General features: G+C 41.7%; 1 protein-coding gene across 1 annotated transcript; it reads left to right on the forward strand.

The window, feature by feature from the left end:
• Nucleotides 1–295: 295 nt before the first annotated feature.
• LOC140533636 (cathelicidin-related antimicrobial peptide Bf-CRAMP-like) lies at nucleotides 296–24642 on the forward strand. The gene is made up of 5 exons (XM_072653627.1): nucleotides 296–384; nucleotides 18602–18909; nucleotides 19750–19857; nucleotides 20765–20848; nucleotides 21396–24642. Exons 2-5 carry the CDS (start codon nucleotides 18724–18726, stop codon nucleotides 21501–21503), a joined length of 486 nt encoding a protein of 161 aa, XP_072509728.1. The 5' UTR covers nucleotides 296–384; nucleotides 18602–18723; the 3' UTR covers nucleotides 21504–24642.
• Nucleotides 24643–24917: the final 275 nt, after the last annotated feature.

Genomic DNA, 24917 nt, shown 5'->3' on the forward strand with positions numbered 1-24917 from the left:
AGGTAATAGGGAACCATTTGTTGTCCTTCTTCTTTAAAGAGGACCAAAGTGACATCACCATGATAAAGTGAAGTTTCACTGTGTCCTACTGTGGCTGATCAGACCAATATGAGCTCAGAATGCTCTACCACAGGTTGGGCACAGATAACCCATGTGAATATTTGGGGTGGATATCCCAAATTTGCGCGTCCCGTGTTTACTTTGTGCTATCTCAATTCTGCTTCTCTCATAGAATACAGCACCCTTTCTGATGTGAGCACGCCATCCTGAGCAGTCCTGTGCCAGTGTCTCCCATGTTGCACAGTCAAATCCAAAGTTCTTGAGAGAACCTTGAGAGTGTCCTTGTATTGTTTCTTTTGACCACCATCTGATTGCCTGCTCCATGTGAGTTCTCCATAAAATAGTCTTTTTGGCAAGCATATATTTTGCATTTGAACAACATGACCAGCCCATCGGAGTTGCACTCTCTGAAGTATAGTTTGAATGTTTGTCAGTTCAGCTTGAGCAAAGACTTCAGTGTCTGGTACCTTACCCTGCCAGGTGATCTTCAGAATCTTCCTAAGACAGTTCAAATGGAAACGATTCAGTTTCCTGGCATGGTGCTGGTAGACTGTCCATGTTTCACAGGCATGCAACAATGAGGTCAACACAACAATTCTGTAGACCTTCAGTCTGGTAGTCAGTTTAATACCTCTTCTCTCTCAAACTTTTCTTCGGAGCTTCCCAAACACTGAGCTAGCTCTGGCAATGCATGCATCAACCTCATTGTCAATGTGTACATCCCTGAAAAGTACACTGCCAAAGTAAGTGAACTTATCCACAGCATTCAAAACTTCTCCATTTGTTGTAACCAATGGTTCGACGTATGGATGGTGTGGTGGTGGCTGATGGAGCACCTGCGTTTTCTTGGTGTTAATTATTTGGCCAAAATTAGCACAGACAGCAGAGAATTGATCCATACTTTGTTGCATCTCAGCTTCAGAGGCTGCACTGAGGGCACAATCATCTGCAAACCGATGCACAAACACTCCCTCCATTTTGGTCTTGGCTTGTAGTGTTTTCAAATTGAAGAACTTACCATCAGTACAGTAGTTGACCTTGATGCCATGTTCATCCTCATTAAAAGCATTTGACAACATGGCTGAAAACATCATGCTAAAAAGCACCGGAGCAAGCACACAGCCCTGTTTCACTCCATTGGTGACTGGGAAGGCACAAGAGCTTTGTTCATTATCCAGAACCCAGGCAAACGTGCCATCATGAAATTGACATAAATATTGATGAACTTCTCCAGGCAGCCAAATTTTGACATAATTTTCCATAAGCCCTCACAACTAACATTGTCAAAAGTCTTGGTCAGATCCACAAACATTGTGTACAGACCTCTGTTCTGCTCCTGGCATTTCTCCTGGAGTTGTTGAGTAGCAAACACCATATCTACTGTTCCTCAGCCCTTTCTGAAGCCACACTGGCTCTCAGGTACATGACCATCTTGCAGGTGAAGGATCAGCCTGTTAAGGAGGGCTCTAGCAAGAATTTTGCCAGCAATGACTAAGAGAAAAACCCCCCCGGTGATTGTCGCAGGACAATCTATTTCCTTTACCTTTATAGAGATGGACAATGGAGGCAACCTTGAACTCCTGGGGGATAACCTCCTCTTGCCATATAAATTTCAGTCAGCTTTTATATGAGCAATGGTCCACCTACCTTGTAAATCTCAGCTAGAACAGAATCAGCACCAGGTGCTTTGTCACATGAAAGGAGCCTAAAGACCCTCAAAACTTCTTCTTCATTTGGAAGTTCAGCTAAGGAGGGATTGAATTCAACCCCGAGGTAAATGGTCAATGGCCTCAGCATTGATTGATGATGGTCTGTTGAGAACACTATGGAAGTGTTCAGCCCATCTCTTTAGGATCACATCCTTATCACTAATCAATGTGGCTTCATCAGCACTGAGCAGAAGGGGTTGATGGGTGGGTGACTTGAACATACTTGATTTTAGGATGTACAAAGGAGGTGTGTTCAGAGTGCACAAATCCCACTCTCTGGGAGCTGACATTCGAATGGGGGGAATATGACTTGAACACATTCAATCATCATTTATTTAGTGATTGCTATATACTAAGAGGGGCAACCAGGATAGTGGACAGAGCATTGGATTTGGAATCAGGAAGACATCTTCCTGAGTTCAAATCTGGCCTCAGACACTTACTAACTGTGTGACCCTGGGCAAGTCACTTAACCATGTTTGCCTCAGCTCCTCATCTGTAAAATAAGCTGGAGAAGGAAATGACAAACCACTCTAGTATCTTTGCCAAGAAAAATCCAATGGTGTCATGAAGGGTCAAACATGACTGAAATGACTGAACAATAATATGCCAAGCTCTGTCTCAGGTGCTAGAGATATGAAGACAATGAATGAAAGTCTTCCTGCAAGGAGCTTATGCTCTAATGCCAAGTATGGAGCAAGGTAGAATGAGATGGAAGTAAAGAAGAGAGCCAGATTATGAAAATTTGAGTGGGGAAAGATCACTTGGAGCTGAGATGATGAGGGAAAACATGACAGTTGAGCTGGCCTTGAAGAGAAGAAAAGATCTTCCACGGGTAGAGATGAAGATACCACTCCAGACACGGGAGCTAGACTCTGTGGTTGAGCAAAGGAATTTCTAGAACCAGGAATGATGAGTGACCAAGCGGTCTGGAGACCACTCGAGAAACCACACTGGAGAATGTGGAAAAGTAAGTAGTGTGAAATAAGATAGCAAATGGGATGGAGACCAATCATGGAAGACTGAATTCAGATGTGTCCAGGACTGTAATGAATTCTTCCCTCATGGGTGGAAATACTGAAGTACTTGGCTTCTTCCCAATTCAATCCCCCAACTCTGACTGGTTCAGGAAGCAGCTTCAGGTCATTCAATAACCCCACTCAGTTAGCCAAAGAACAACTTGTAAGGTCCAAAAGAAGGGAATTTGGAAGTAGGCCCAGAGGCCCCAGCAGTCTATGAAATTGACTCTAAGTGCGTTGAGGTAGAAGGTGCAAGGGAAGGTGTTTCTGATTACTGGGCAAGCTTCTATGGGCTAAATATCAGCAGAATGGATGCGCAAAGGAGAAGTCCAGAGTGGAGTCTTTTGTTTGCCACCATGTTAGAGCTGGGTCCAGGGAAGACCAAGAGAAGAGGAGCTCTGGACTCTCTCCCACACCTACAGTTTTGGCTGGTGTCTTAGAACTAGGGGAGAGGACGTTAAGTACCATCCTGGTAGTTATCTTCAACAAGGTTGACTATCTCCCTCTGCTGGAGAATTGTTGGTAAAGCAATCCTGTACAGGACAGTAGAGAAAACTACTTTGGGAAGTTGTTACAGGCACTAAATTGCAAACACACACACACACACACACACACACACACACACACACACACACACACACACACCATTGCCACCACTACCACCAATTTATTGGGAGCTGCCACCAAAAAACCAAGATAAAAAAAAAAAACTTAGGTAGTTTGAAGAGGGTATACAACTATGGAGGGGCATGCTGATGAAAAGAGGCTGCATGTGCTCTTCTGAAAGGTCGGTGGGAAACCCTAATGATCTGAGAATTTTGCCACAATCCTACTCTAGTCCTGGTACAGGGGAGCCTTGAGGCTGGCGGATCACCTCAGCTGTGGAACTCTGAGCTGAAGTATACTAAGCTGTTGGGGTGTCCCTACTAGGTTTAGCACCAATATGGAAGTGCCTGAGAGTGGGGACTACCAGGCTGCTTAGAGAGGGATAAATCAGTACAAGGAAGTACCCGTTCCATGAATGGTCAATGGCCAACGAATGGGTCTTTGTATTTCCAGTGTGGCTGAGATAAGGAGACCCAGAGAGAGACAGACAAAGAGACTACAGGACATACCTGATTGAACCCTGACATCAGGGCATTGATTATAAATCGCTATACTTTTATAGGCTGTATGGCAGCCCTCTGAATGTTGTTCATAGGTGGATGTCATTATTTCCTATACCCATCACATGAACCCTGTTTGTTTCTGTGACCTATGTACCAGAATTGACTTACAGAAGATCAATGAGGAAGTGCATGATGGGAAAAGGAGGTGCAATGACTATATAATGGAGTAAATTATAACAACCAGCTTAACAGCAGTGCTGATATGTATGAAATATAGAAAGGCCAAATCCTTCAGAGAATCTAGTAAAGAACAGGAACAAAGCTCACACAGGATGAGAATTCATGAATGTGCTGCAGTTCATGATTGAGTTGTGCTGAAGGAGGAAATGTTCAAATTGATAACACCACAGATTCGTTGTATTGACCTTTAAATAAATCTGTTCATTCTTTGAGCTTTGTGAACCTTGTACTGGCAAAGGGGTGTGGTGACAATGCCATGAATTGTGTCAGACAGAGATGTCCTCAGATTATGGAGCTATGGGGAATAAACGAGAAAAGAAAACTCCCTACCTGACGAGGGTAGAATTTTCATGTTTTAGATATTTTCTATTTACCTTTAACTTACATACTCTTTATATAGAAAACCCCAGGAAATGCACACTTAATGGCAATCAGCGTATTGGTCAGGAGAATAGAGAATGCTGCCACCCTCGTCTCTGTAAGGAAGTGGCCGAAGTGCTGAACTTGGAGATCCAAATTCTGAATCCTGACTCCTTAACCGTGACCCAGAGGGTGGCATTTAACTTCTCACCCTCAGGCTCCTCAATAGCACCTCTATCACAGGGTAGTTGAATGAAAATCAAATGAGGTAACAGATGTAAAGCACTATGCAAACCCTCAAACACTATAAAAATGCTAGCTATTATTTCCACTTGTCTGTAGAACTGCTATAGTCAGCCTCCTAAATAGTCTCTTCCTGCCTCCTTCCATCTCCATTTCATCCTCACAATCCTTCCAGTTTATCCAGGATCATCTCCAGTTGTCTTGATCCATATGTGGCCACTGGACCCAGATGGCTCCAGAGCGGAAAGTGAGGCTGGTGACTTTGCACAGCCCTCCCTCACTTAAATCCAATTCATTTGCAAGGCGTGGCATCACCTTCCTCGTATCGTGGTCTTCAAGAATGAAGGTCAAACAACATCCTTCCCCCACTGTCAGGCTAGTACTTCTCATGCATATTGATAACATCAGTCCTGTTCAAAAGTAAGTGCATCCCTGTTATCTGCATATAATTCCAGTTCCTTAGCCTGGCACTTGGGGTCCTCCACCATTAGACACCCTACTACCCTTTCTGCTTTATCTCCCCCACCCATTCTGTGCTCCAGCCACACTGCTCCTTCTCTCTGTGCCAGTCTCACAATATGCAATTCCTTACCATTTGTTCATGTTCCTCCATAAGCTTTGAATGTGTTTCCCTCCCCTGTTTGCCTCTTCATTCTTATCCATTTTTTTAAACTTAATTCATCTGCCACCTCTGTTCTCCATGAAGCCTTCCCTGAACCTCAATAGCTAATAACTAGGAAATAATAACTTTCCCTTTAAGGTCTCATATAGCACTCTGTTTTGTACCTGGACTTACCATACAATACTGAGTATTATAGCAACCGGTGTTAGTAGCTTTACCTCCCTCCCTAAGTTGAGCTCCAAGAAACTCCAAGAAGGAAGTTATATCTATGTTTTGTATCTTCCCCCATGCCTAGCCAATGCTTTGTACACACCAGACACCTACAAAATGTTGAGTACCTGAGCAATCAGGAATGGTGGGAGTGGCAGAAAGGTGATTGATTAGGGATTTGGAGCTGGCACATTTCTGAACTCAAGTGAAAAATGGGCATCAGGTGGGCAAGAAGTTTGGGGTACTCCATCTTCAGCCTGGATTTGGAGGTGAATTCAACCTAGAAATCAGTAGAAAATGAAGGTCCAGGCCAGCAGCAATATTTCCCTAAATGTGTTCTGAGAAGCAGCTGCTAACCCAGCAAGCATAAAGCCCAGACTGGATTCTTCACTGTGCCTGCTGATGGATTAGAAGGGGGAGAGTGTCAAGGAAACTATTGGAGGTTGTTGCAACAGTCCAGAGGTGAAGGGATGAAGGCTTAAGCAAGAGAGGGGAAATGAGAGGGAAGGGAAGAAAAAAATCTATCCCAGCTCCTTAATAAATCCTTGTTGATGAAAAGGGGCAAGTAGAAACTAGGATTAGAGGAGAGACTTCCAGTGAAGTAGTACAACTTACATTGGACTCTAAAAATAATACAACGGCAAAGTAGGCATTTCCATCCATCACCCACGAGCTTCCTTTTAACTCACTGGGGCAGGACAAGAAGTAGCACGTTCAGAGGCTACTGGGTCCTAGGTTCTCTGGCCCTTCCCAAGCTGGAATCAGATAGCGAGGAGGCAGAGAAAGTTATACATTAGGACCTCTTGTACAACTTTCTACTTTCTCCTCACCCCAAATCTGCCCCAGGGATAAAAAAATTTGCATATGAGGAAACTGAGACTCCAGAAATGTTTCCTGATATGTTTAAAGTCATATAGGGATTTGGGAGCAGAGCCAAATTTCAAACTCAAGACACTTTCCTTCATTTCAACTCAGAGAATACCTGGGGCAAGGAAGTCCTAGCAGACAAAAAGATGCTACAGGTGACAGAGTATCTTTTAGAATAAAAATAAAATAGTATGTAATGCTACCTAGGCATTGCCAAGGAAATCCAGATGCCAGAGATGGATGATCATGGGTCTCAGGAGTATCTTTCCTAGTGTCTCCCTTCTCGGTATCCTGAAGCTTTAGAGGTATTTTTGCTCCAGTCTTTGATGAGCTAGTTGCACTCATCTGGAGGGACTAGGGGAGAGGAGTGGAAATGAAAGTTGGCCCTGGACATTAGAATGTGAGCCGGCATCTTCTACAAAGAGGGATGGCAGCCCTGGGCACACAGCAGGAGGGAAAGGCGTACAAGATCCAGAGACAAGGAATGTGGCTTTGAGTGCCGCTTCAGGCACTTTCTAGCTGTGTAACTATGAGTAAGTGATTTCACTTTCTGAGCCTGTTTTCTCTTTTTTCAAATGAAGGTTCTACTACTTGTGCAGTCTTCCTCAAATGGCTGTTGTTACCAAAGAACATAGCTTAAAATGGCACAGAATTTAGCACTATTACAGTTATTAAGACATCTATTGCCAGGATCTGTTGATTCAACTCTGCAACATCTCTCAAAGCCTCTTTTTTTCTATACATAGTGGGCTATCCCTACTATAGTACAAGACCTTGTTACTTCTTCACAAGACTTTATGTCCTGGAGATCTCCCTGAGCTCCACTCCTGACTTTTCAGGCTTCTATCTATAACTGTATGAAAAAAAACAGCTCAACTAGCTAAAAATAAGAGTTCAAATTAAGACAACTCTGCATCTCTGTTTCATGCTCATTGGATTAGCAAAGATAACAAAAATGGAAAATGACAGTTATCAGAGGGAATTTGGAAGGACAGAGAAAATGAGGCAATGTTGGTGGATCTGTGAATTGGTCCTGCCATTCTGGAAAGCAATTCAGAATTGTACTCTAAATAAAAATCATGAAAGTATACATATCCTTTTACACAGCAATGCCACTACTGTCCAAATAGCCCAAAGAGATTATTCAAAAGAGAAGAAAGGCTTTTATGTGGCAGGTGAGGGAAAGGAAACCCTCAAAGATGATTCTGAGATTAGAAGCAAAACACCCACTTTGGTTCCATTTTTCTGCTACCACCTAAAGGGCTCCCATGGATATTTTTGTATAGAGAGAGCTTTCTTTCTGTCTTTGACTTGTTTGGATTATATTGCCCGAGGAATCTCTGGGTCAAAGGGTTCCCAAATAGTTTTCTATAATGGTTCAACTAATTTTTCTTTTTCATTTGAAACAAAAGTGTCGAGATTACTCCTGATCATTTCTTCCTGCATTATGTCCGCTCATTGATTGCTAAATAAAGAATCTCACATTTAGAATTAAGTCAAACTCAGTTAATATTTATAGAAGGTATAAAAAACAGTGATTCCTGGCACCCTCTCTGCCATTTTCTGCCACCATTATTGAAGAAATAGAGCGGTACAAGTACAGGATTAAGGACCATTTTGTAATTTTTCTTTGTTTCATTGGTTTCCATGAGCAAAAATTCATTATGCAGCAGCTAACCTTCTGGTACCTTTCCATACTGAATTAGACTGATTCTCAGAAAATCTATATTATATGTTGCCATAATCATACATGAGGCCATTCCTTCATGCAGACTCTGCCAAAGTGTTTGTTGCACCAGTAGAGCCTCCACTGTACTTATGTATGTTCTAGTTAGCTCTGCTTGTGTATTCTTCTGTCCCTACCTCAGGCCCACTACATTGGATACTCCATTAGGGCAAAGACTGTCGACTAAAGTCTGTATCTGCTCTGCACACCATTGCTACTTAAATGCTTATTGTAGTGTATTATATTTTACATGGATTTGGATTGCTGGGGTCCAGGTTCTAAAGTCATCTTTTGATGACAATAATTTCAATGTTCCTGCCACCCCCTTCCCAGAAAGGAAGCTACGTTTAAAAGTTTTCCTGTTCTGTCATAATGAGTTTTTGACCAAATTTCTATCCTGCTGTAACTCCCTGTTGCAATCTTCACTCTCTCGTTCCCACCTGGCAAAAGGCTGATGAGCAGTAAAGAAATGATTTGAGACTAGGGCCTGGTCAACTTGCCTAAGTGTCCAGTCTTCATAATTTGCTATGTTAATTGTTATTCTTAAATTTTATTAATGTATTAGTTAATTATATCGTTGATATTTATTATTAACCATAATTCTCCTGGTTAGGTTCAAAATGAGTTATATTTTTAAAAAATGTCTTATTGATGCTCTTTCCCCCATTATTATCCCTTCCCAATGGCTCTTGTGTCTTCCATGAAGCCTTCCCTTGAGGAAAATTACAGGGAAACCACACAAATTAGCAAATTAATTTATCTGAAATTAAGACTAAAACATCAGCAAACTGTCTGACCCCACATGCTGTACTCTGCATGTTCGTCCACCACCTCTCTTCTGCCAAGAGCTGGGATACACAAGTTTCACCCCCAGTACTCTGCATCTGATTGGACTCTGAGCTGATCAGATTTCTGGTGCCTTTCAATGCTGTTTTCCTTTACATTCTTGTGGTTGTTGTGTAAGTTGTTCTCCTGGGTCTGTTTCCTTTGTTCTGCATCAGTTCATACAAATCTTGTCAAGTTTCTCTGAATTCTCTGTATTTGTTCTTGTGAGCCAGTCATATTCCATGCATCCGCCAGTCATATTCCATGCATCCACATACCACAGGTTGTTCAGCCATTCCCCTTTTAGTGGGTGCCTGCTTTCCCCCTATTCTCAGAGTCATCTTTGACAGTCTCTTTTCCCTCACCTGTCTCATGCTGTCAGTTGCCAAGTCCTTTAGATTCTGTCTCTGCACATTTCCTCCCCTCTATCTTCTTCTCTGTATTTAGAAGGCTCTCATCTAGGTTCAGACCCTCATTGCCCCTCGCCAGACCTCTGGCTAAATCCTCTTAACTAATGGTCCTGCTTTCAGTTTCTCCCCCTTTCAATCCATCTTTTATATGCTACCTAAGTAATTTTCCTCATATGTAGGTCTAACTATGTCACTCTCTCATGTGGCACTGTGGAAAGGGCATCGACAGAGTCAGAGGCCTGGCATTCATATTCAACTCCACTTCAACTCCCTGGTCCTCAGTTTCCTCATCTGTAAAATGAAAGGGTTAGATAGGTGGTTTCTGAGGTCCGTTTCAGCTCCAGATTTTGAATTCTGTGATCCCAAATCTCTCTGAACACTTGCACCTTTCTCCCCAGGGTTTATCCAAGCTGAAGTTTTGCCTAGAGTTTCCTGCTGGCCTTTTTATTGCCTTTGTATTTAGATTTAATTCCTTCTTCCTTTCTTCCTCTTGTCAGGAGAGATCAAGTGAGATGTTTCCAAGTGTTTCTTTACAGTCTAACTGCCATGCCCCACAATTAGGTCACAAGCTCCTGGAGAGCTAAGACTGTATAACTTTTTATGTTTATCCCCAGTCCCAGAACATCCCATAGAATGGACAGAGCTCTGTATTTAGAGTCAGAGAACTAGGTTCTAATCCCCCGCTTACTGCCTATTTGATCTTCTTAGTTCTAGAGCAAAGGCACTTAACTTTTCTTGAAGTCTAGTAGGCAGGGCTACCATCCAGCTGTACCCTCATAGTCACTCACATGTTCTCAGTTTTCATGTCTGTAAAATAGTGGTATTGGATTATGAGTATTCTAAGGTCCCTTGTAACTCCAAGTCTATAATCCTATAAGCTACATATATGGTGAATAAAAATTCTAAGAGATATAATTCTGGGTAATTAATACTCAATTTATTAATTATGACTAGCAAATAATTAGTACATTGGGGTCAGTGCCTTTGTCTCATACAAAGACAAACCTTAAGGCCTGCTGAATGTTTAAATATGACATTGGAAAAGTGAGTAGTCTCAACAGTAGAAAATAAACTCTGATTAATAATTAATGAGAGAACTAATATTATAAGAACAGGCGGGCTTATCTAGTGAGTGTGTGGGTAGATGACTCTGACTGTGCCAGTCTTGGACAGCGACTCACCTCAAGCCAGACTGCTCCAGCTCAGGCAACCTGTGCAAGAGGAATCCACCTCCACCCAGTCATTAAATATTGAATAGGGGTGGGATAAGAATTTCACGTAGATAAGATGGTATGTTTAGGGTGACTTCTTTGGGCAGGGTCAAAAATGCCCTTGAGAAGGTGGACTTTGAATGAGGAAACAGAAAAGAGAAAAACCCTGGCTTCTCCTATATTAACGGGTGATTAATGATAATTTCTCTCACGCTAAGTTTTCCATTTGTATCAAGAAAGGGAGTTTCCAGCATGGAACCCTCATATATCAATGAAATCAAAGATCTTGACTGCTCTCTACCCCTTGGCAACATAAATATGTCTATATAACAATAATAAGAACTAATATTTACATGGCATTTTAAGATTTCCAAAGCACTTCACATATATTATCTCACTTTATTCTCACAAGAACCCTAGGAAGTGCCTGCTGATAGTATCACTCGCATTGTACAGACAGGGAAACTATGGCAGACAAAGACTGTGTTTGGTTTTATTTTTTAATGACTTGCCCAGGTCCGAAAAGTTAATGACTCTAAGGCAGGATTCTAACTGAAGAACTCCTGACTCTAAGTAGAACCACCTATCTATAGATATAAAATAATAAAGGATATGCCTATGATGACATTCCTGTTTATTTTGGTATACATCAGAAGATTCATTTTTCTAATGAATTTGAAGGAATTGTGACATGCTCCTGTCTCCCAAATGAGTCTGAACCATGCCTTTTTATAGCATTTATTTTGCCTTATTTTATAATGCTATGCACTGGTCACTTTGTCCTTTTGCCAATGTCTACGTCCTGTGAAGATGATTCATTAGCTTGACACATGCAACATGTGTTAAGGTGGAATACATTTTTATTCAGTGGGGGAAATAATCAACTGCATGATTATAGGGTAGAGAGGAATGACTAGACAATCAATTTTCTGAAAAAGACCTGAGGGTTTCAGTGAACTTCCGTAATGGCAATTTAAATGGGAAGATTTTTCTCATTCATTAATAGGCCCATATGACCTGCTTAAATCACATGGAAGCCTAAGTCACATGTGGTGGGAGGAGTTTTCTGAATGGATGGAGCAAGAAAAGGCAGAGCTAGAGCAGAGCTGAAAGGAAATTGGTCAGACAGCAGTCAGAGCTGAGGTAGAGAGAAAGCAGGCAGCTGACTAGCATGAGTGAGAGAGCTTGTTTGTGATTTTGTTTAAGGAAGCTAGTGGGAAGGCTAACAGAGGGAAGGCTTGGGGTTGATGTTAACCTCTGCATTGTTATTGTGTATAGATTTCTTTGTTATAATGATGGATTTGGCTTTCTGGTGTCTTAAGAAATGTTTTGGCTCTGTCTTTCATGTGGAGAGTCTGTTGTATTTCATGATTCAGAATTGCAATGGCATATTCATAGCCACCACAGGTGCTGTGAATATCTCATTGGTGCTACAATTTCAAATTAAATGAGCTAGCAGGTTGTGGGACAGGAAAAAAAAAAGCTCTTGGCACTTATTTTTTGGCTACACTGAGAGAAGTACAGGGTCTGGAGTGAGAAAGGAGATAATTCCCCTGTAGTCTTTTCCTGGTCAGACCTCTCTGGAATATTATGCTTGGTCCTGGTCATTACATGCTAGAAAGGACATTGATAAGCAGAAGCCTATCCAGAGCAGGAACACCAGGGGACTGGAGACCAGGTCATATGAGGGTCACTTGGGGTAACTGGGACAGGAAAACAGGAAAGAAGAATCCATAAGGGGAAGTTGGGTGACCACCTGTCTATTTAGCTTGGGGAAAAGATGACTTAGCGGGTAGAATGATAAACAATCTTCAAGTAATTAGAGGATAGACACATAGAAAGGTGATTGGGCATTCACACAAATAAAGTCAGATCTAAACAAATGGAAAAATATCAATTGCTCCTGGGTAGGCTGAGCTAATATAATAAAAAATGACAGTTCTACTTAATTTGGTTTACTTTATTCAGTACCATATCAAACAAAATGCTAAAAATTATTTTATAGAGCTAGAAAAAATAATAACAAAATTCATCCAGAAGCTCAAGGATATCAAGGGAATTAATGAAAAAAATACAAAAGAAGGTGGCCCAGCCATACTCGATCTCAAACGATATGATACAGCAGAAATCATCAAAACTATTTGGTACTGGCTAATCAATGGAGGGGTAGATCAGTGGAACAGATTAGGTATAGAAAACAGAGTACTAAATGAAGATAGTAAGCCATTGTTTGAAAAACCCGAAGACTCCTGCTTCTGAGATAAGAACTCAGTGTTTGACAAAAACTGCTGGGAAAACTGGAAAATGGTATGTCAGAAAATAGGCATAGAACAACTTCTCACACCATATATGAAGATAAAGTAAAAATGGGTGCATGATTTGGACATAAAAGGTGATACCATAAGCAAATTAGGAGGGCAAGGAATTGTATACCTGTCAGATCTATGGAGATAGGAAGAATTTATGACCAAATAAGAGATAGAGAACATTATGAAATGCAAAATGGATAATATTGATTGTATTAAATTATAAAGGTTTTGTACAAACAAAGGCAATGCAACCAAAATAGAAGGAAAATAGAAAGCTGGGAAACAATTTTTATAGCCAGTGTCTCTGATAAAGACCACATTTTAAAATATATGGAGAACTGAGTCAAATCTATAAGAATACAAGTCATTCTCCAATTGATAGACAGTCAAAGGATATGAACAGACAGTTTTCAGATGAAGAAATTAAAGTTATTTATAGTCACATGAAGAAAATACTCTAAGTCACTATCAATTAGAGAAATATAAATTAAAACAACTCTGAGGTACCACCTCATACCTGTTCGATTGGTCAATATGACAAAAAAGAAAATGATAAATGTTGGAAAAGATGTGGGAAAATTAGGACACTAATGCATTTGTGGTGAAGTTGTGAACTGATCCAACCATTCTGGAGAGCAGTTTGGAATTATATCAAAAAGACTGTAAAGCTAGGCATGCCCTTTGATCCAGCAATATCACTATTAGATCTATATACCAAAGAGATCATAAAAAAGGGAAAAGGACTCATGTATAAAAATATTTATAGCACCTCATTTTGTGATGGAAAAGAATTGGAAATTGAGATAATGCCCATCAATTGAGGAAAGGCTGAACAAGTTGTGGTATATGAATGCAATAAAGTGCTATAAGAAATGTTGAGCACACAGATTTCAGAAAAACCTGAAAAGAGGTACACAAAATGATGATGAGTGAAGTTAGTAGAACGAGGACAACACAGTAACAGCAACAGCGTGCGATAACTGATTTTGGTAGAATCAGCTCTTCTCAGCAATACTGATCTAAGACAATTCCAAAAGACTCAACACAGAAAAATCCACATCCAGAGAAAGAACTATGGAGTCTGAATGAAAATTGAAGCATACTATTTTCACTTGTTTTTGTTTTTTCATGGGTTTTCCCTTTTGTTCTGATTCTTCTTTTACGACCCAACTAATGTGAAATATGTTTAACACAATTGTACGTGTATAACCTATACCAGATTGCTTGCCATCTTAGGTGTGGGAGGGAGGGAGAAAAAATTGGAACTTAAAATCTTATAAAATATGGATGTTGAAAACTATCTTTACATATAATTGGAAAAAATAAAATGTTATTTACAAAAGACAGAAAGAAACACAAAAGGAAAGAAAGAAAAGTTATTAGGTGTGCCCTGGTTGATTCCAGACAGCAGAACTAGAAACAGTAGGAGGCAGATTTCTACTTAGTTTATTTCTGCTTACTTTCAAGAATAATTCCTAAAAATTAGAACTGTCCAAAATTTCCCCTCTTAAAGACTGAAAGTTTCCTCTGCCCCCTTTAAATATATGTATATGTTTTTAGTGCTTATGTTTAACTTTTTTTTCATTTTGAGCTTCAAATTCTCTTCCTGTCTCCCACTGAGAAAATGAGCAATAGAGCTATTATAAATGTGAAATCATGAAAAATGTATTTCCATATTAATCATATTTGCAAAAAGAGAAATAAAGTAAGAAAACTACACTTTAAGCTGCACTCAGAGTTCATCAGTTCTCCCTCTGGAGGTGGATAGCATTTTTCATCATGAATCCTTCGGAATTGTCTTAGATTATCATCTTGATCAGATTAGCTGAGTATTTGACAGCTGATCATCATCACAATATTGCTGTTACTGTGTTCGGTGATCTCTTGGTTCTCCTCACTTCCCCAGGCATAAGTTCATATGGATCTTCCCAAGCTTTTCTGAAACCATCCCCATCATCATTTCTTGATAGCACAACAGGACTCCATCACAAAAATATGCTGCAATTTGTCTCAGGCAGTCCTCATTTGAGAGCTATTCACATGGCCAGTTGGCTTGACCTATATTTTGCCACTGTGCTCTTATGACTCTGGGAGAGTGAGGCTGATGACTGTGCATGGTACAACCTCCCTTAAATCCCATTCACTTGCAAGTCCCCTTCCAGAACAAAGGACAACAAGGTATCCACTCAATTTCTGATTCTTTGCCACCACAAAAAGAATGGCTATATTTGTGGACCAATAGATCATTTTCCTTTGCCTTTGATCTCCTTCAGATACAAACTTAGTAGCGGTATGGCTAGGTCAAAAGATATCCACAACTTGATAGTCCTTTGGACCAAGGTCCAAATTATTCTCCTGAATGGTTGGATCAGTTCACAATATTAGAGTTGTTTTAATTTGCATTTCTCTAATCAACAGTGATTTAGAGAATTTTGGGGTTAATATCAACCTCCTTCCTTTGTTCCTTCCTCTCTCAGTGCCTTCCTTTCTCTGTGCTTTCCTCCCTCTGCCTCTTCCCTTTTATATTGTTTTTCTCTCTTTCTCTATTTCCCTCAAGCTGGTGAGAGAATGTAGAGGTTTGATTTTGACTGAGTAGGGTGCAGGAGCCGCTGTTCTCCCCTGTATAGTGCAAGAAATATCTCCTTTTTGAGTTCACATGGTGGGTAACTGTTTCTATCTATATTTCTATATCCATCTATGTATCTCTCTCTCTCTCTCTCTCTCTTCCCCTCCCCCCCACCACATCTCTCTATATTGACCACAGTGCAGAAATTATGGAGGTAAAAATCTAGGCTTTATTGTGATACTCAAGCATAGGTTCAGGCTTCAGAGAAACCCGAACAATTAGGAGAATTTTGACAAAGCTTCTTATGGGAAGAATTGCTTTAAAGTGACAGAGAAATAATTTACATATCGATTCCTTTTTGTCCATAAAAGTGATCCTGGGCAAGTCACTTAACCCTGTTTGCCTCAGTTTCCTCATCTATAAAATGAGCTAGAGAAGGAAATGGCAAACCACTCCAACATCTTTGTCAAGTAACATGCCCTCCCCCCCAAACAACAGCCACAACAACAAAATAGCAACTTCACAGCTCCATATTGTTTCTTCTTTAGTCCCTTCACATACAGAGACCTCTGATTGATCAGATTTGGAATAAGCTTAAAAACAGACCCCCTCAATGGCCTCCAATCCCTGATGCACCCAGAAAATTTCCTTCTTTTCTCTAACCTCCCTCTCCACTGGGTTGATCCTGCTGGTTAGAATAATGAACGGTCTACCCAATCTCCACCCAGTGTTCCTTGAGGTCACCTTCTCTGAATTTCTGTCTTTTTCTACCTCCTTTTAATTTCACTTTGTGTATTAGGGGCATGTTAATCATTGTCCATAATGGCCGACACCCATCTGACCTTGTTGCCAATAATGACTAAGACATGGGAACCACCATTGATTGTGGTTCAATGTTGGGAGCATTCCAAAGACATCAGAACCCAACAAGACCTGTGCCTGGATGCAGAGAGTCATCAGAACATGGGAGAAGGCTCAGGCAAAGACTGTTGCAGGAAGAAGTGTTTATGGTGGTGTCTAGTCTAAGACAAAGGAAGAAACTTCTGACAGAGCCTGCTGGTGGCCAAGAATACTCTGAAGATGCAGAGAAATAGAGATGACCTTCTGCTGTGAGCAGGATGACTGATTGCCAAGTAGAGCAAGATCAAGTCAAGTCAACAAGCATTTATTAAGTACCTACTACAGGCCAGGCATAAAGAAGGACCACAATGCCAAGTCTACAATGGCATCCCTGAAGTCAGGAGTCCTGGCAACATCTTGGGATAATTCTTCATCTTACAATATAAATGACCACACCCACGAGTAATCCGCTGCTCCTTAGGCTGGCTACTGGGACAAGGCTGAGCAGAGATGGGAAAGAGACTCTTTCATAGCCCCATAATTTGTGCAAAGGAGAGATAGTTGTCCCATTTCTATCTGAGTTTCCCTGGAAGTTGAGATTTAACATAAATGCCTGGAGAAGGTTGCACCCATAGCACATAGTGTCAGGAGATAGTGGGGACCCATGGGCTGAGAATGGTTGTGCTGTTTATTTTCTTGTGAGAGTTCCTTTGCTTATTCTCTTAATTAAATTCCTTGCCTTTTTATTTGTGGTTCTTGCAAAATCTATGAATAGAGAGCGTGTATGGAAATACAGGCTTAATTCTATTTGTAAAATCAGGATGACCTAAAAACATATTGTTGAGCCGAGTTGAGCTAATGATTAAGTATGAGAGAGGACCTTCATTTTCTGTACATCACAGTCTCTAAAGGAATGAAATACTCTCCTACATTCAGTTACTGAACTTTTGGCAACCTCTTTAGGATGAATAGGCAGGGCTATGTGGGGAGGCAGGGGAGGGAAGTATGGGTTTTAGAAATTGACAAATCTAGGCAAACTCAAAAAACTGTTTTAAAAATGTTTTACATGATTTCATATGTATAATGAGTATTGGATTTCTTGGTTTCTCAATGTGGTAGTGAAGGAATGGAAGAAGGGAGAGAATTTGGGAATGAAAATTTTAAAAAAATGCTTTTTAAGTCTCTGTGGTTAAAAATAGGCTGAGCAGAACTTCTGGGACATGGCAGGGTTATGGATCACACATTGGTAGAAAACATCTCAGATTCACTTAAAAGCAAAAACCATAGAGGTTGGCCCTTAAAGAGCAACTGGAACAAAATGGCACTTGCAGGTAGCAGTTTCCTTTTCCTGTGGCTTTCTCATGGGCAGCCAGTCTTGGCCAACTCATCCCAGGAGCTGATAATTCTTCCTCACTAGAGGGCTTTGAGCAGAGACTGGATAGCCAGCCATCAGCTGTGTTATAGAAGGGGTATCTTTGGGGAATGAGCTGCCTAGATGGCTAATGAGGTTCCTTCCAATGCTGAGATTCTATCTTCATTCCTCCATGGCCAACAGTATCATCAGTTTCTTGGGGGACAACAGCAAGGTTCTATAGAGTCTCCCAATTATCTTGTAAGAGGGACTTTCCTGGTATCCCTAATAGTATTCCATGTCTATTGACCCAGGGCCTTTCCTCAGCTATGCACAGGTACCCCATGGTGCCTCCAAACACACTGAGGGCTTTACAGGAGGGGAAAGGAATTGATATAGCACCTGTTAGTGCCAGGTGGGTGCTCAGCACTTTGTCAATAATAATCTCATCTAACCCACAAAAGAAGGAAACTGAAACACATAGAAGTACCCAGGCTCCCACAGGTGGGATTGGAACTTCTTGACAGTGTTCAGTCCCCCATGCACTGGGTCATAGCAGACAGCCCTTAAGTTATATGGCCTGGCAGAATGTGGCAGGGGCAGTCCTGGGCTTCTGGTGCTGAATCCCCTGACCTCCACCCTGGTAGGGAACCTTCCTTCCTCATTGCTCCTCTCTCTTAAAGACCAAAGTGGTGGCTAGAGATGGAGAAACCAAGGTCAAAGTTGAGGCTACTTGTCTGGTGTGACCCCCTCTTTGAGAAACACTAACTGTTATCAAAGTAGGTAAATTCTCAGGCTCCTTCCCCAACTGAACTGAAGCAGCTAGGTCCCTCCCTTGACTCTGATGTTAGCACATCTCTGGAGAGGAAAGTATTTCACAGTCTTAGCTTCCTTCATACCCTCCCCGTCTCTGCCATACAACAGGGTGAAATCCAGTAGAGAGGCCCAGAAGATGGACAAGGACAAGGATCCATGTTGCCCAACAGAGCAGAGAAGAGAGGACATAAAAGGAACTGACTGAGGGTCAGTGAGACAGAGGAAGGAGGATGGAGCACCTCAGAAAGTTGGTGCTGTTGGCTGGTGTGGCTGCTCTCCTTCCTGCACGAGTTTTGCCTCAGCCCTCCTCAAGCTATGAGAAGGCCCTCTCTGCAGGCATTCACTTCTACAACCAAGTACATGGGAGAGAGAATGCATTCCGGGTATGGCAAGTCTACTCTCCTCCACCTGGTCAGGTGAGTGCTCCCTCTGGCCTCTCCCCCTAGAAGAAAACCCAGACTGACCTCATTCTTCTTTATCTTTCCCTTCAAAATCATCTCTAATGCCTTGATTGGAAATGGTCAGTCAGTTTTGAAGATCAAGGACTAGTTCCCATTTTACAGATGAGGAAAGTGAGACTCAGAGAGATGATGGGATTTTCCCCTGGTTCCCATAGAAAGCAGGTGTCCAAGGTTGGAACACAAGTGTTCCTGACTTCTTGTTCTGTGGCCTCCTCAGTCTTTCATGTCCATGTTCCCTCTTGGCCAATTGAGTTGAGGAGAGTTGAGGAGAGGAGTCATGATAAAGATCTTCACTTGGGATTGGTACCCATAGAGGTGACCATTGGAACCAGGGGAATGAATGAAATTTCTGAGAGAGATTATAGAAAGAGAAGAAAGAGAAGAGAAGGTCAGTAGAGATTTGAAGGAGAAGCACAAAGAGAGGGCAGGAGGAAGAGCAGCAGCCAGTGTAGGAGGCTACAAAGGAAGGAAAGATGCAAGAGGAAGAAAGAAATCCTTGCAACACTGTGCTAAGATCTGCCCTGTTGGGCATCTCTACCCTGCAGATGAGGAAAGTGAGGTCGAGACCAGTGAAGTCACCTCCTCCAAGTCACACAAGAGGGGGCTCTCTACCCTCTTTCCAGGGCTCTGTCCACTCTTCCACTCCATAGGAAATGCTTGTTCCCATTGGCCCAATGCCTTGAAGACAATGGAGGTGATGATACTTTCTCAATTCAGGGCAGGACAAGGACCCTGGTCTTATATTCACTTCCCCCCACCAGTGCCATCCCATCTGTACTTAACTTGTCTTTTCAGCCTTCCCAAGAAGAAACCCAGAAGCTTCTGAGTTTTATCTTGAAGGAAACTGTGTGCCCAGTGACTGAGGAGCTCCTGCTGGACCAGTGTGACTTTAAGACAGATGGGGTGAGCAGTTTGTGGGGCAGGATGGGCCTGAGGACATACTGGAGAAGGGGTGTGGTGGGAGAGTTGTTATTAGAATCTGTATATCCTCTGAATGTATAGCCTTGCATCAATGCAGGGCTCTTGGATCTAGAATCTCAGTTTACCTTGAAACTCTTGGAGGGAGTTAGTATAGCAGTTATATTCCCACTTAACCCATGCAGAAGCCAAGGGTCCAAAGGAGAAGGTCTCCACAGAAGGACACAGCCTCCTGGTTCTGAACAAAACCAGAAATCAACTCCAGGTGCCCTCCATCCAAGCTTAAATACTCTCTCAGAGCAGCTAGAAGGTGCAGTAGATAGAGTATACTGTGCCTGGAGTCAGGAAGACCTGAGTTCCAGTGGGGCTTTAGACCCTTATTATCTGTGTGACCTTGGGCAAGTCATGTAACCTCTGTTTGCCTGAGTTTCCTCAATTATAAAATGGGAATAATGACAGCACCTACCTCCCAGGGTTGCAACAAGAATCCAATAAGGTCCTATTTGCAAAGCATTAACACAGTGCCTGGCACCTGGTGAACACTTAATAAATGCTTATTTCCTCCCTTGCTGTGCTGCCCTGGAAGGGACTCAGTGTGGCATTAGGAGAAAACAGCACTTTGGGCTCTCCCAGATCGTAATCCTCTGGGTTTCTGAAAAGATGAGCAAATTGGACTTTTCTCAATTTTTTCCTCCCTTCATTTCTTCCTTTTCTGTCTCTTTCTCCCTCCTTTTTTCTCTCCTTTGTTCCTCCTCCTCTTCCTTTGCCTCTTTCTCTCTGTATCTGTTTCTCTGTTTGTGCATATGTCTCTCTCTCTCTCTCTTTTTCTCTCTCTCTTTCTCTCTCTCTTTCTGTCTCTCTCACTCTCTCATTGTGGTTACCCCCTACACAGCTGGTGAAAGAATGTCAAGGCTCAGTATCCAATGAACAGGGCATTGCTGCCATAATCCTCACCTGTGACTCAGTGGCCCCAGAGGTGAGCTTTCTCCCCTTCCCTCCTTCTCTGCCCTTCTCTCTCATATTTTATCCTTCAGGGTTGATCCTGTTAGCTATAACGGAGGAGTAGGGGGTAGGGAATAGAGGAACTGGTACAGGGAGATTCCATCCTGCCCTTCCTGCCCTGGCCCATTGCCCCCATCACCTGAGCAGGAGAGACACCTGAGGGAGGGCTGTCCACAACAGGGCAACCATGGAGCACACCCAGGGTGCTGTGGCCTTTCCAGGCCCTGTGGCCACCTTCCAAGGTTTGCATCTCAATTGGGTAGGCTTACCCTGAAGGAGAGTTTGCATTTTAACTTAAATTAGAAAATACATCCTTCTACCACATCCTGTCTCTGTGTACTCTGGGAGTTTTAGACTGGAAGGGTGGGGTAAACCAGGAACTGAGCATGACCTTAGCTAGATGTTCTTAGGTATGAGGACAGACTCCAGGCCTAGCACTAATTGTAAGGACCAGGATATTGTTAGCAACCCCTCACTCTCCAGTACTGTTGTCTGAGTTAAACCATCTCCTTTCTCTTCAGCCCCTTCGCTTCAAGAGAATACGTTGCCTAAAAAGAAGGACATGCAGCCCTTCTTCCTTTCTTCGAAAAGTCAGCATTCCCACTCTCGATCTGCGCAAGTTAATCTAGCTTATCTCCATGTTGTAGCATCTACATCTAGCAACCCCATGTTGTATCCTCAATACAACCAGCTTTTGCCTTCTCCCTGCCATTATTTACCTTATTTTCTATTTCCCTCTCCTAGAACAACCTATATATGAGTACTAGGGACTGGGCCACAACCAAAACCCCTCAGAAAGTGTCTTCCCAAGTTGAAAGGAAGGGGATTGTGTTTCTGGGAGTTTTATCATGACTTGTGATGAAAATGCGTTAGAGTAGCTATAGAGTTGTGTAGACATACTGTTGTTTATGGACTGCTGAGTTGTGTGTTTCAGAGAAGCTTTTGTGATTGGCTGTGTATCTGGAGCTGGGAATGTCTTCCAAAAGACTTAGCCTCTGCCATTTTTCTTCAGCCTCTCTCGGTTGAGCTAAGATATCTCACTCCCAGTGGAACAGCTCATTCAATCTGTGTATTGTCTGGTTTATTCTAACCTGGATCACTGCTCTGATTTCTGTTTGTTATGTGATTGGATAAAAGAGTTTATTTGATATTCATTATTTATGATGGTCTTTGTATAACTAGAATTTGGTAGGAATGGAGTGAAGCCTTTGGAAAAAAGTTTGGGAGATTTCTTCCTCCCTAATGGGTAGCTTGAACCTAAGGAAAAAATATTACTCCAGCTTAGCATTATTTGGAGGGGCATGGGGACAGAACAAGTGTGACTCTAGGATAGCATTCCTCTCTAAAGACAGCAAAACCTCCAGCCTCATGGCCCTTTTGCCTTCCCTCCCCTTGGATGGGATCAAAGTCACTCTTTGAATGGTGGGCAAGATTTCAGAGACAGCTGTATTCAGACAACCCTTGTGGACATATACAAAATCTACAACAACCCCACACACATAGACACATAAACATTACAAATGTACACATCCGTATATGTTTACCTGGAGATGCTACATATATGCATTCATATACTTTTATTGATTTACATGTAAAATATGATGACTCTCATAGAAAGCAAACTTTTCTAAATGTAGACATTTCATTTGTGGCTCCTGTTGGGCTGACCTTTTTGCAGAGTTGGCTAGGACAGACAGGAAACACACAGACTCCAAGTCAGTGCCAGCAGCTCCAAATGATGTCCTGAGACATCTTGGGTAGTCATGGGTTAGGGGAGACACAATCGTATAAAGCTATGCAGAGGCAATGTGAAAAGAATATTGATCTGAAGATGGCAGGATAGATCAGAAATTCCAAGCTCCCCAGTTTTTCCCCACAAACAAGATAAAATAACACCTCAGGGTGAGCACAGAGCAGTTAAAAGAAGAGTTGGGGCATAACAGTGTTCCTCCTGGGACAGTGAGAGAAGATTCAATGGTCTGGTCCCTGTGAAGAGTAAACACCTCCAGGCTAGTTTCTCTGAAATGGGAAGTGGCAAACCCTGGGTCCAGCTGGGTTGGGAGGTGGCCTCAACCTCAGCCACAGGAACTTTCACTTCCAGGACAGTGAGGAGAGTCAGGTGTCTGATCTGGGGAAGACTGAGGGAACCTCTGCTGATAAGGAATGCCAGACCCAGCTGTGCTACAGACACATGGCCCTGAGTGAGAAGGAACCAGCCACATTGCTGCCTAGTGAGTGCAGAAGCAGTGGGGCTGGATCCTGCTGGCTGTGGACACTTTCAGGAGGCTGGAGGTCTTGGTTTCTATTCCAAGCAGAGAGGAGAAGTGAAGGAGGATCTGAGACCAGAGGCACCATCCCCCATGTTCCAGGACTAGAGGAGATTACAAAAAATAAGCTGCTGTAATTTAAAAAACAATGGGCAGGAAAAAGAGAAAGATTGCAATCACAGAAAGTTACTATGGGAATTGGGAATACCATGGTTCATCTTCAGAGCAGGATACTGAAAGAAGACTTGCAAGGTGTTGTTTTAAAAAGCAACAACCCAAACTTGAACATAATAGAAGATTTGACAAACAAGAGCCAAGACGACTAATTACAAGTAACTCAATAAGGACAGACTGCTTACCTTTTATCTGAGGTGATATCTAGGAGTGTTATTAGTAATTGGGTAGTTTGTAAGAAACGTTGGGGTAGTCCTGAGTATGATATGATTTTAAAAAGTAAAACCATTTAGGAACAGGTCTTATACAAATGAGATGCAAGAAGAAGAACTGACGCAGAAGAATTAGATGGGGGAGGAGGGCTGGTAGTTCTGGAAACCTACTCTCATTGGAAATGAGTTGAAGAGGAAACAATCTATATATAACTAGAAGAATATAAAAGTCCTTTAATTATAGAAAGAAATAAAAAGTTAAAGGGATAGGGAAGGGGGAGAGGATGAGAAGGATTTTTAGAGGGGAAAGTGCCAGAATAGGATAAAGGGTGCTATAGAAGTGTGTTTAGATTAATGGGAATGGAAGAATAAGGGAGGGATCCTTGGAGGGGGGCTAGGTTAAGCAATACAAGGGCAAGGTAGCAGGTAGAAGTGAAGTAAAGGAGTCAGGAGGGATAGGAAATAAGAGATACACACAAATGTATAATAAAGAGCAGGAGCAGAATTTGTCAGGGAAAAGGATCAGGGTGGTAATCATGAGCTTTGACAAAGTAAAGGCTAAAATTGATTTAATTAAGAGAGAAAAATAGGGAAACAACACTATATATCAGCTGCATTCATCAATGTTGTTTTGGGCTTTTTAAAATAAGTAGACTGTGTAATGCTGGAATATTGATATGATGTAGCAAATGATGAGTTGGTGGACTTGAAAAATATGGAAAGACTTGGACTTATGAAGGAAGAAATTATCCACCCTCAGAGAAAGAGATGACAAGTAAGTGTAGTACAATCTTACATAGAGGTATATGAATGTGTATTTCTATGTGTAAGTATGATTATAGATATCTAAGTATGTATGTGTATGCAAGTTTATGTGTGTATTTATATTTATGTGTATATGTATATGCATGTACATGTGCATGTATGTATATATATGTATGTGTGTATATATATGTAAATACATACATGTATATATAAATACATCAATGCTTACTTGTGGCATTCTTTGTGGGGTTGGAAGACTGAAGAAGACGGAAAAAAGAATAAAGTAAAAAATGCACAGCAGAGAACAAAAAAAACCATACAAGGAAGCAAAGAAAAGATGGACAGCTCTGAACATTATGCATAGTGTATATTATACAGGCTTTCTTGGCACTGAAACTTATTGCTGCATATGTTGAAAGTCAATTCAGTCTATTCAGCTCTGATCTTTTCATCAAGAATGCTTGAAAGTCCTCTTTTTCATTGACTGTCCAATTTTTCCCCTGAAGTATTAAACTTAGTTTTTCTGGGTAGGTGATTCTTGGTTTTAATCCTAGCTCCTTTGACCTCTGGAATATCATATTCCAAACCCTCTCATCCCTTAATATAGAAGCTGTTAGATCTTGTG

This window comes from Notamacropus eugenii, chromosome 1 (genome assembly GCF_028372415.1).
Source record: "Notamacropus eugenii isolate mMacEug1 chromosome 1, mMacEug1.pri_v2, whole genome shotgun sequence".
NCBI lineage: Eukaryota > Metazoa > Chordata > Mammalia > Diprotodontia > Macropodidae > Notamacropus > Notamacropus eugenii.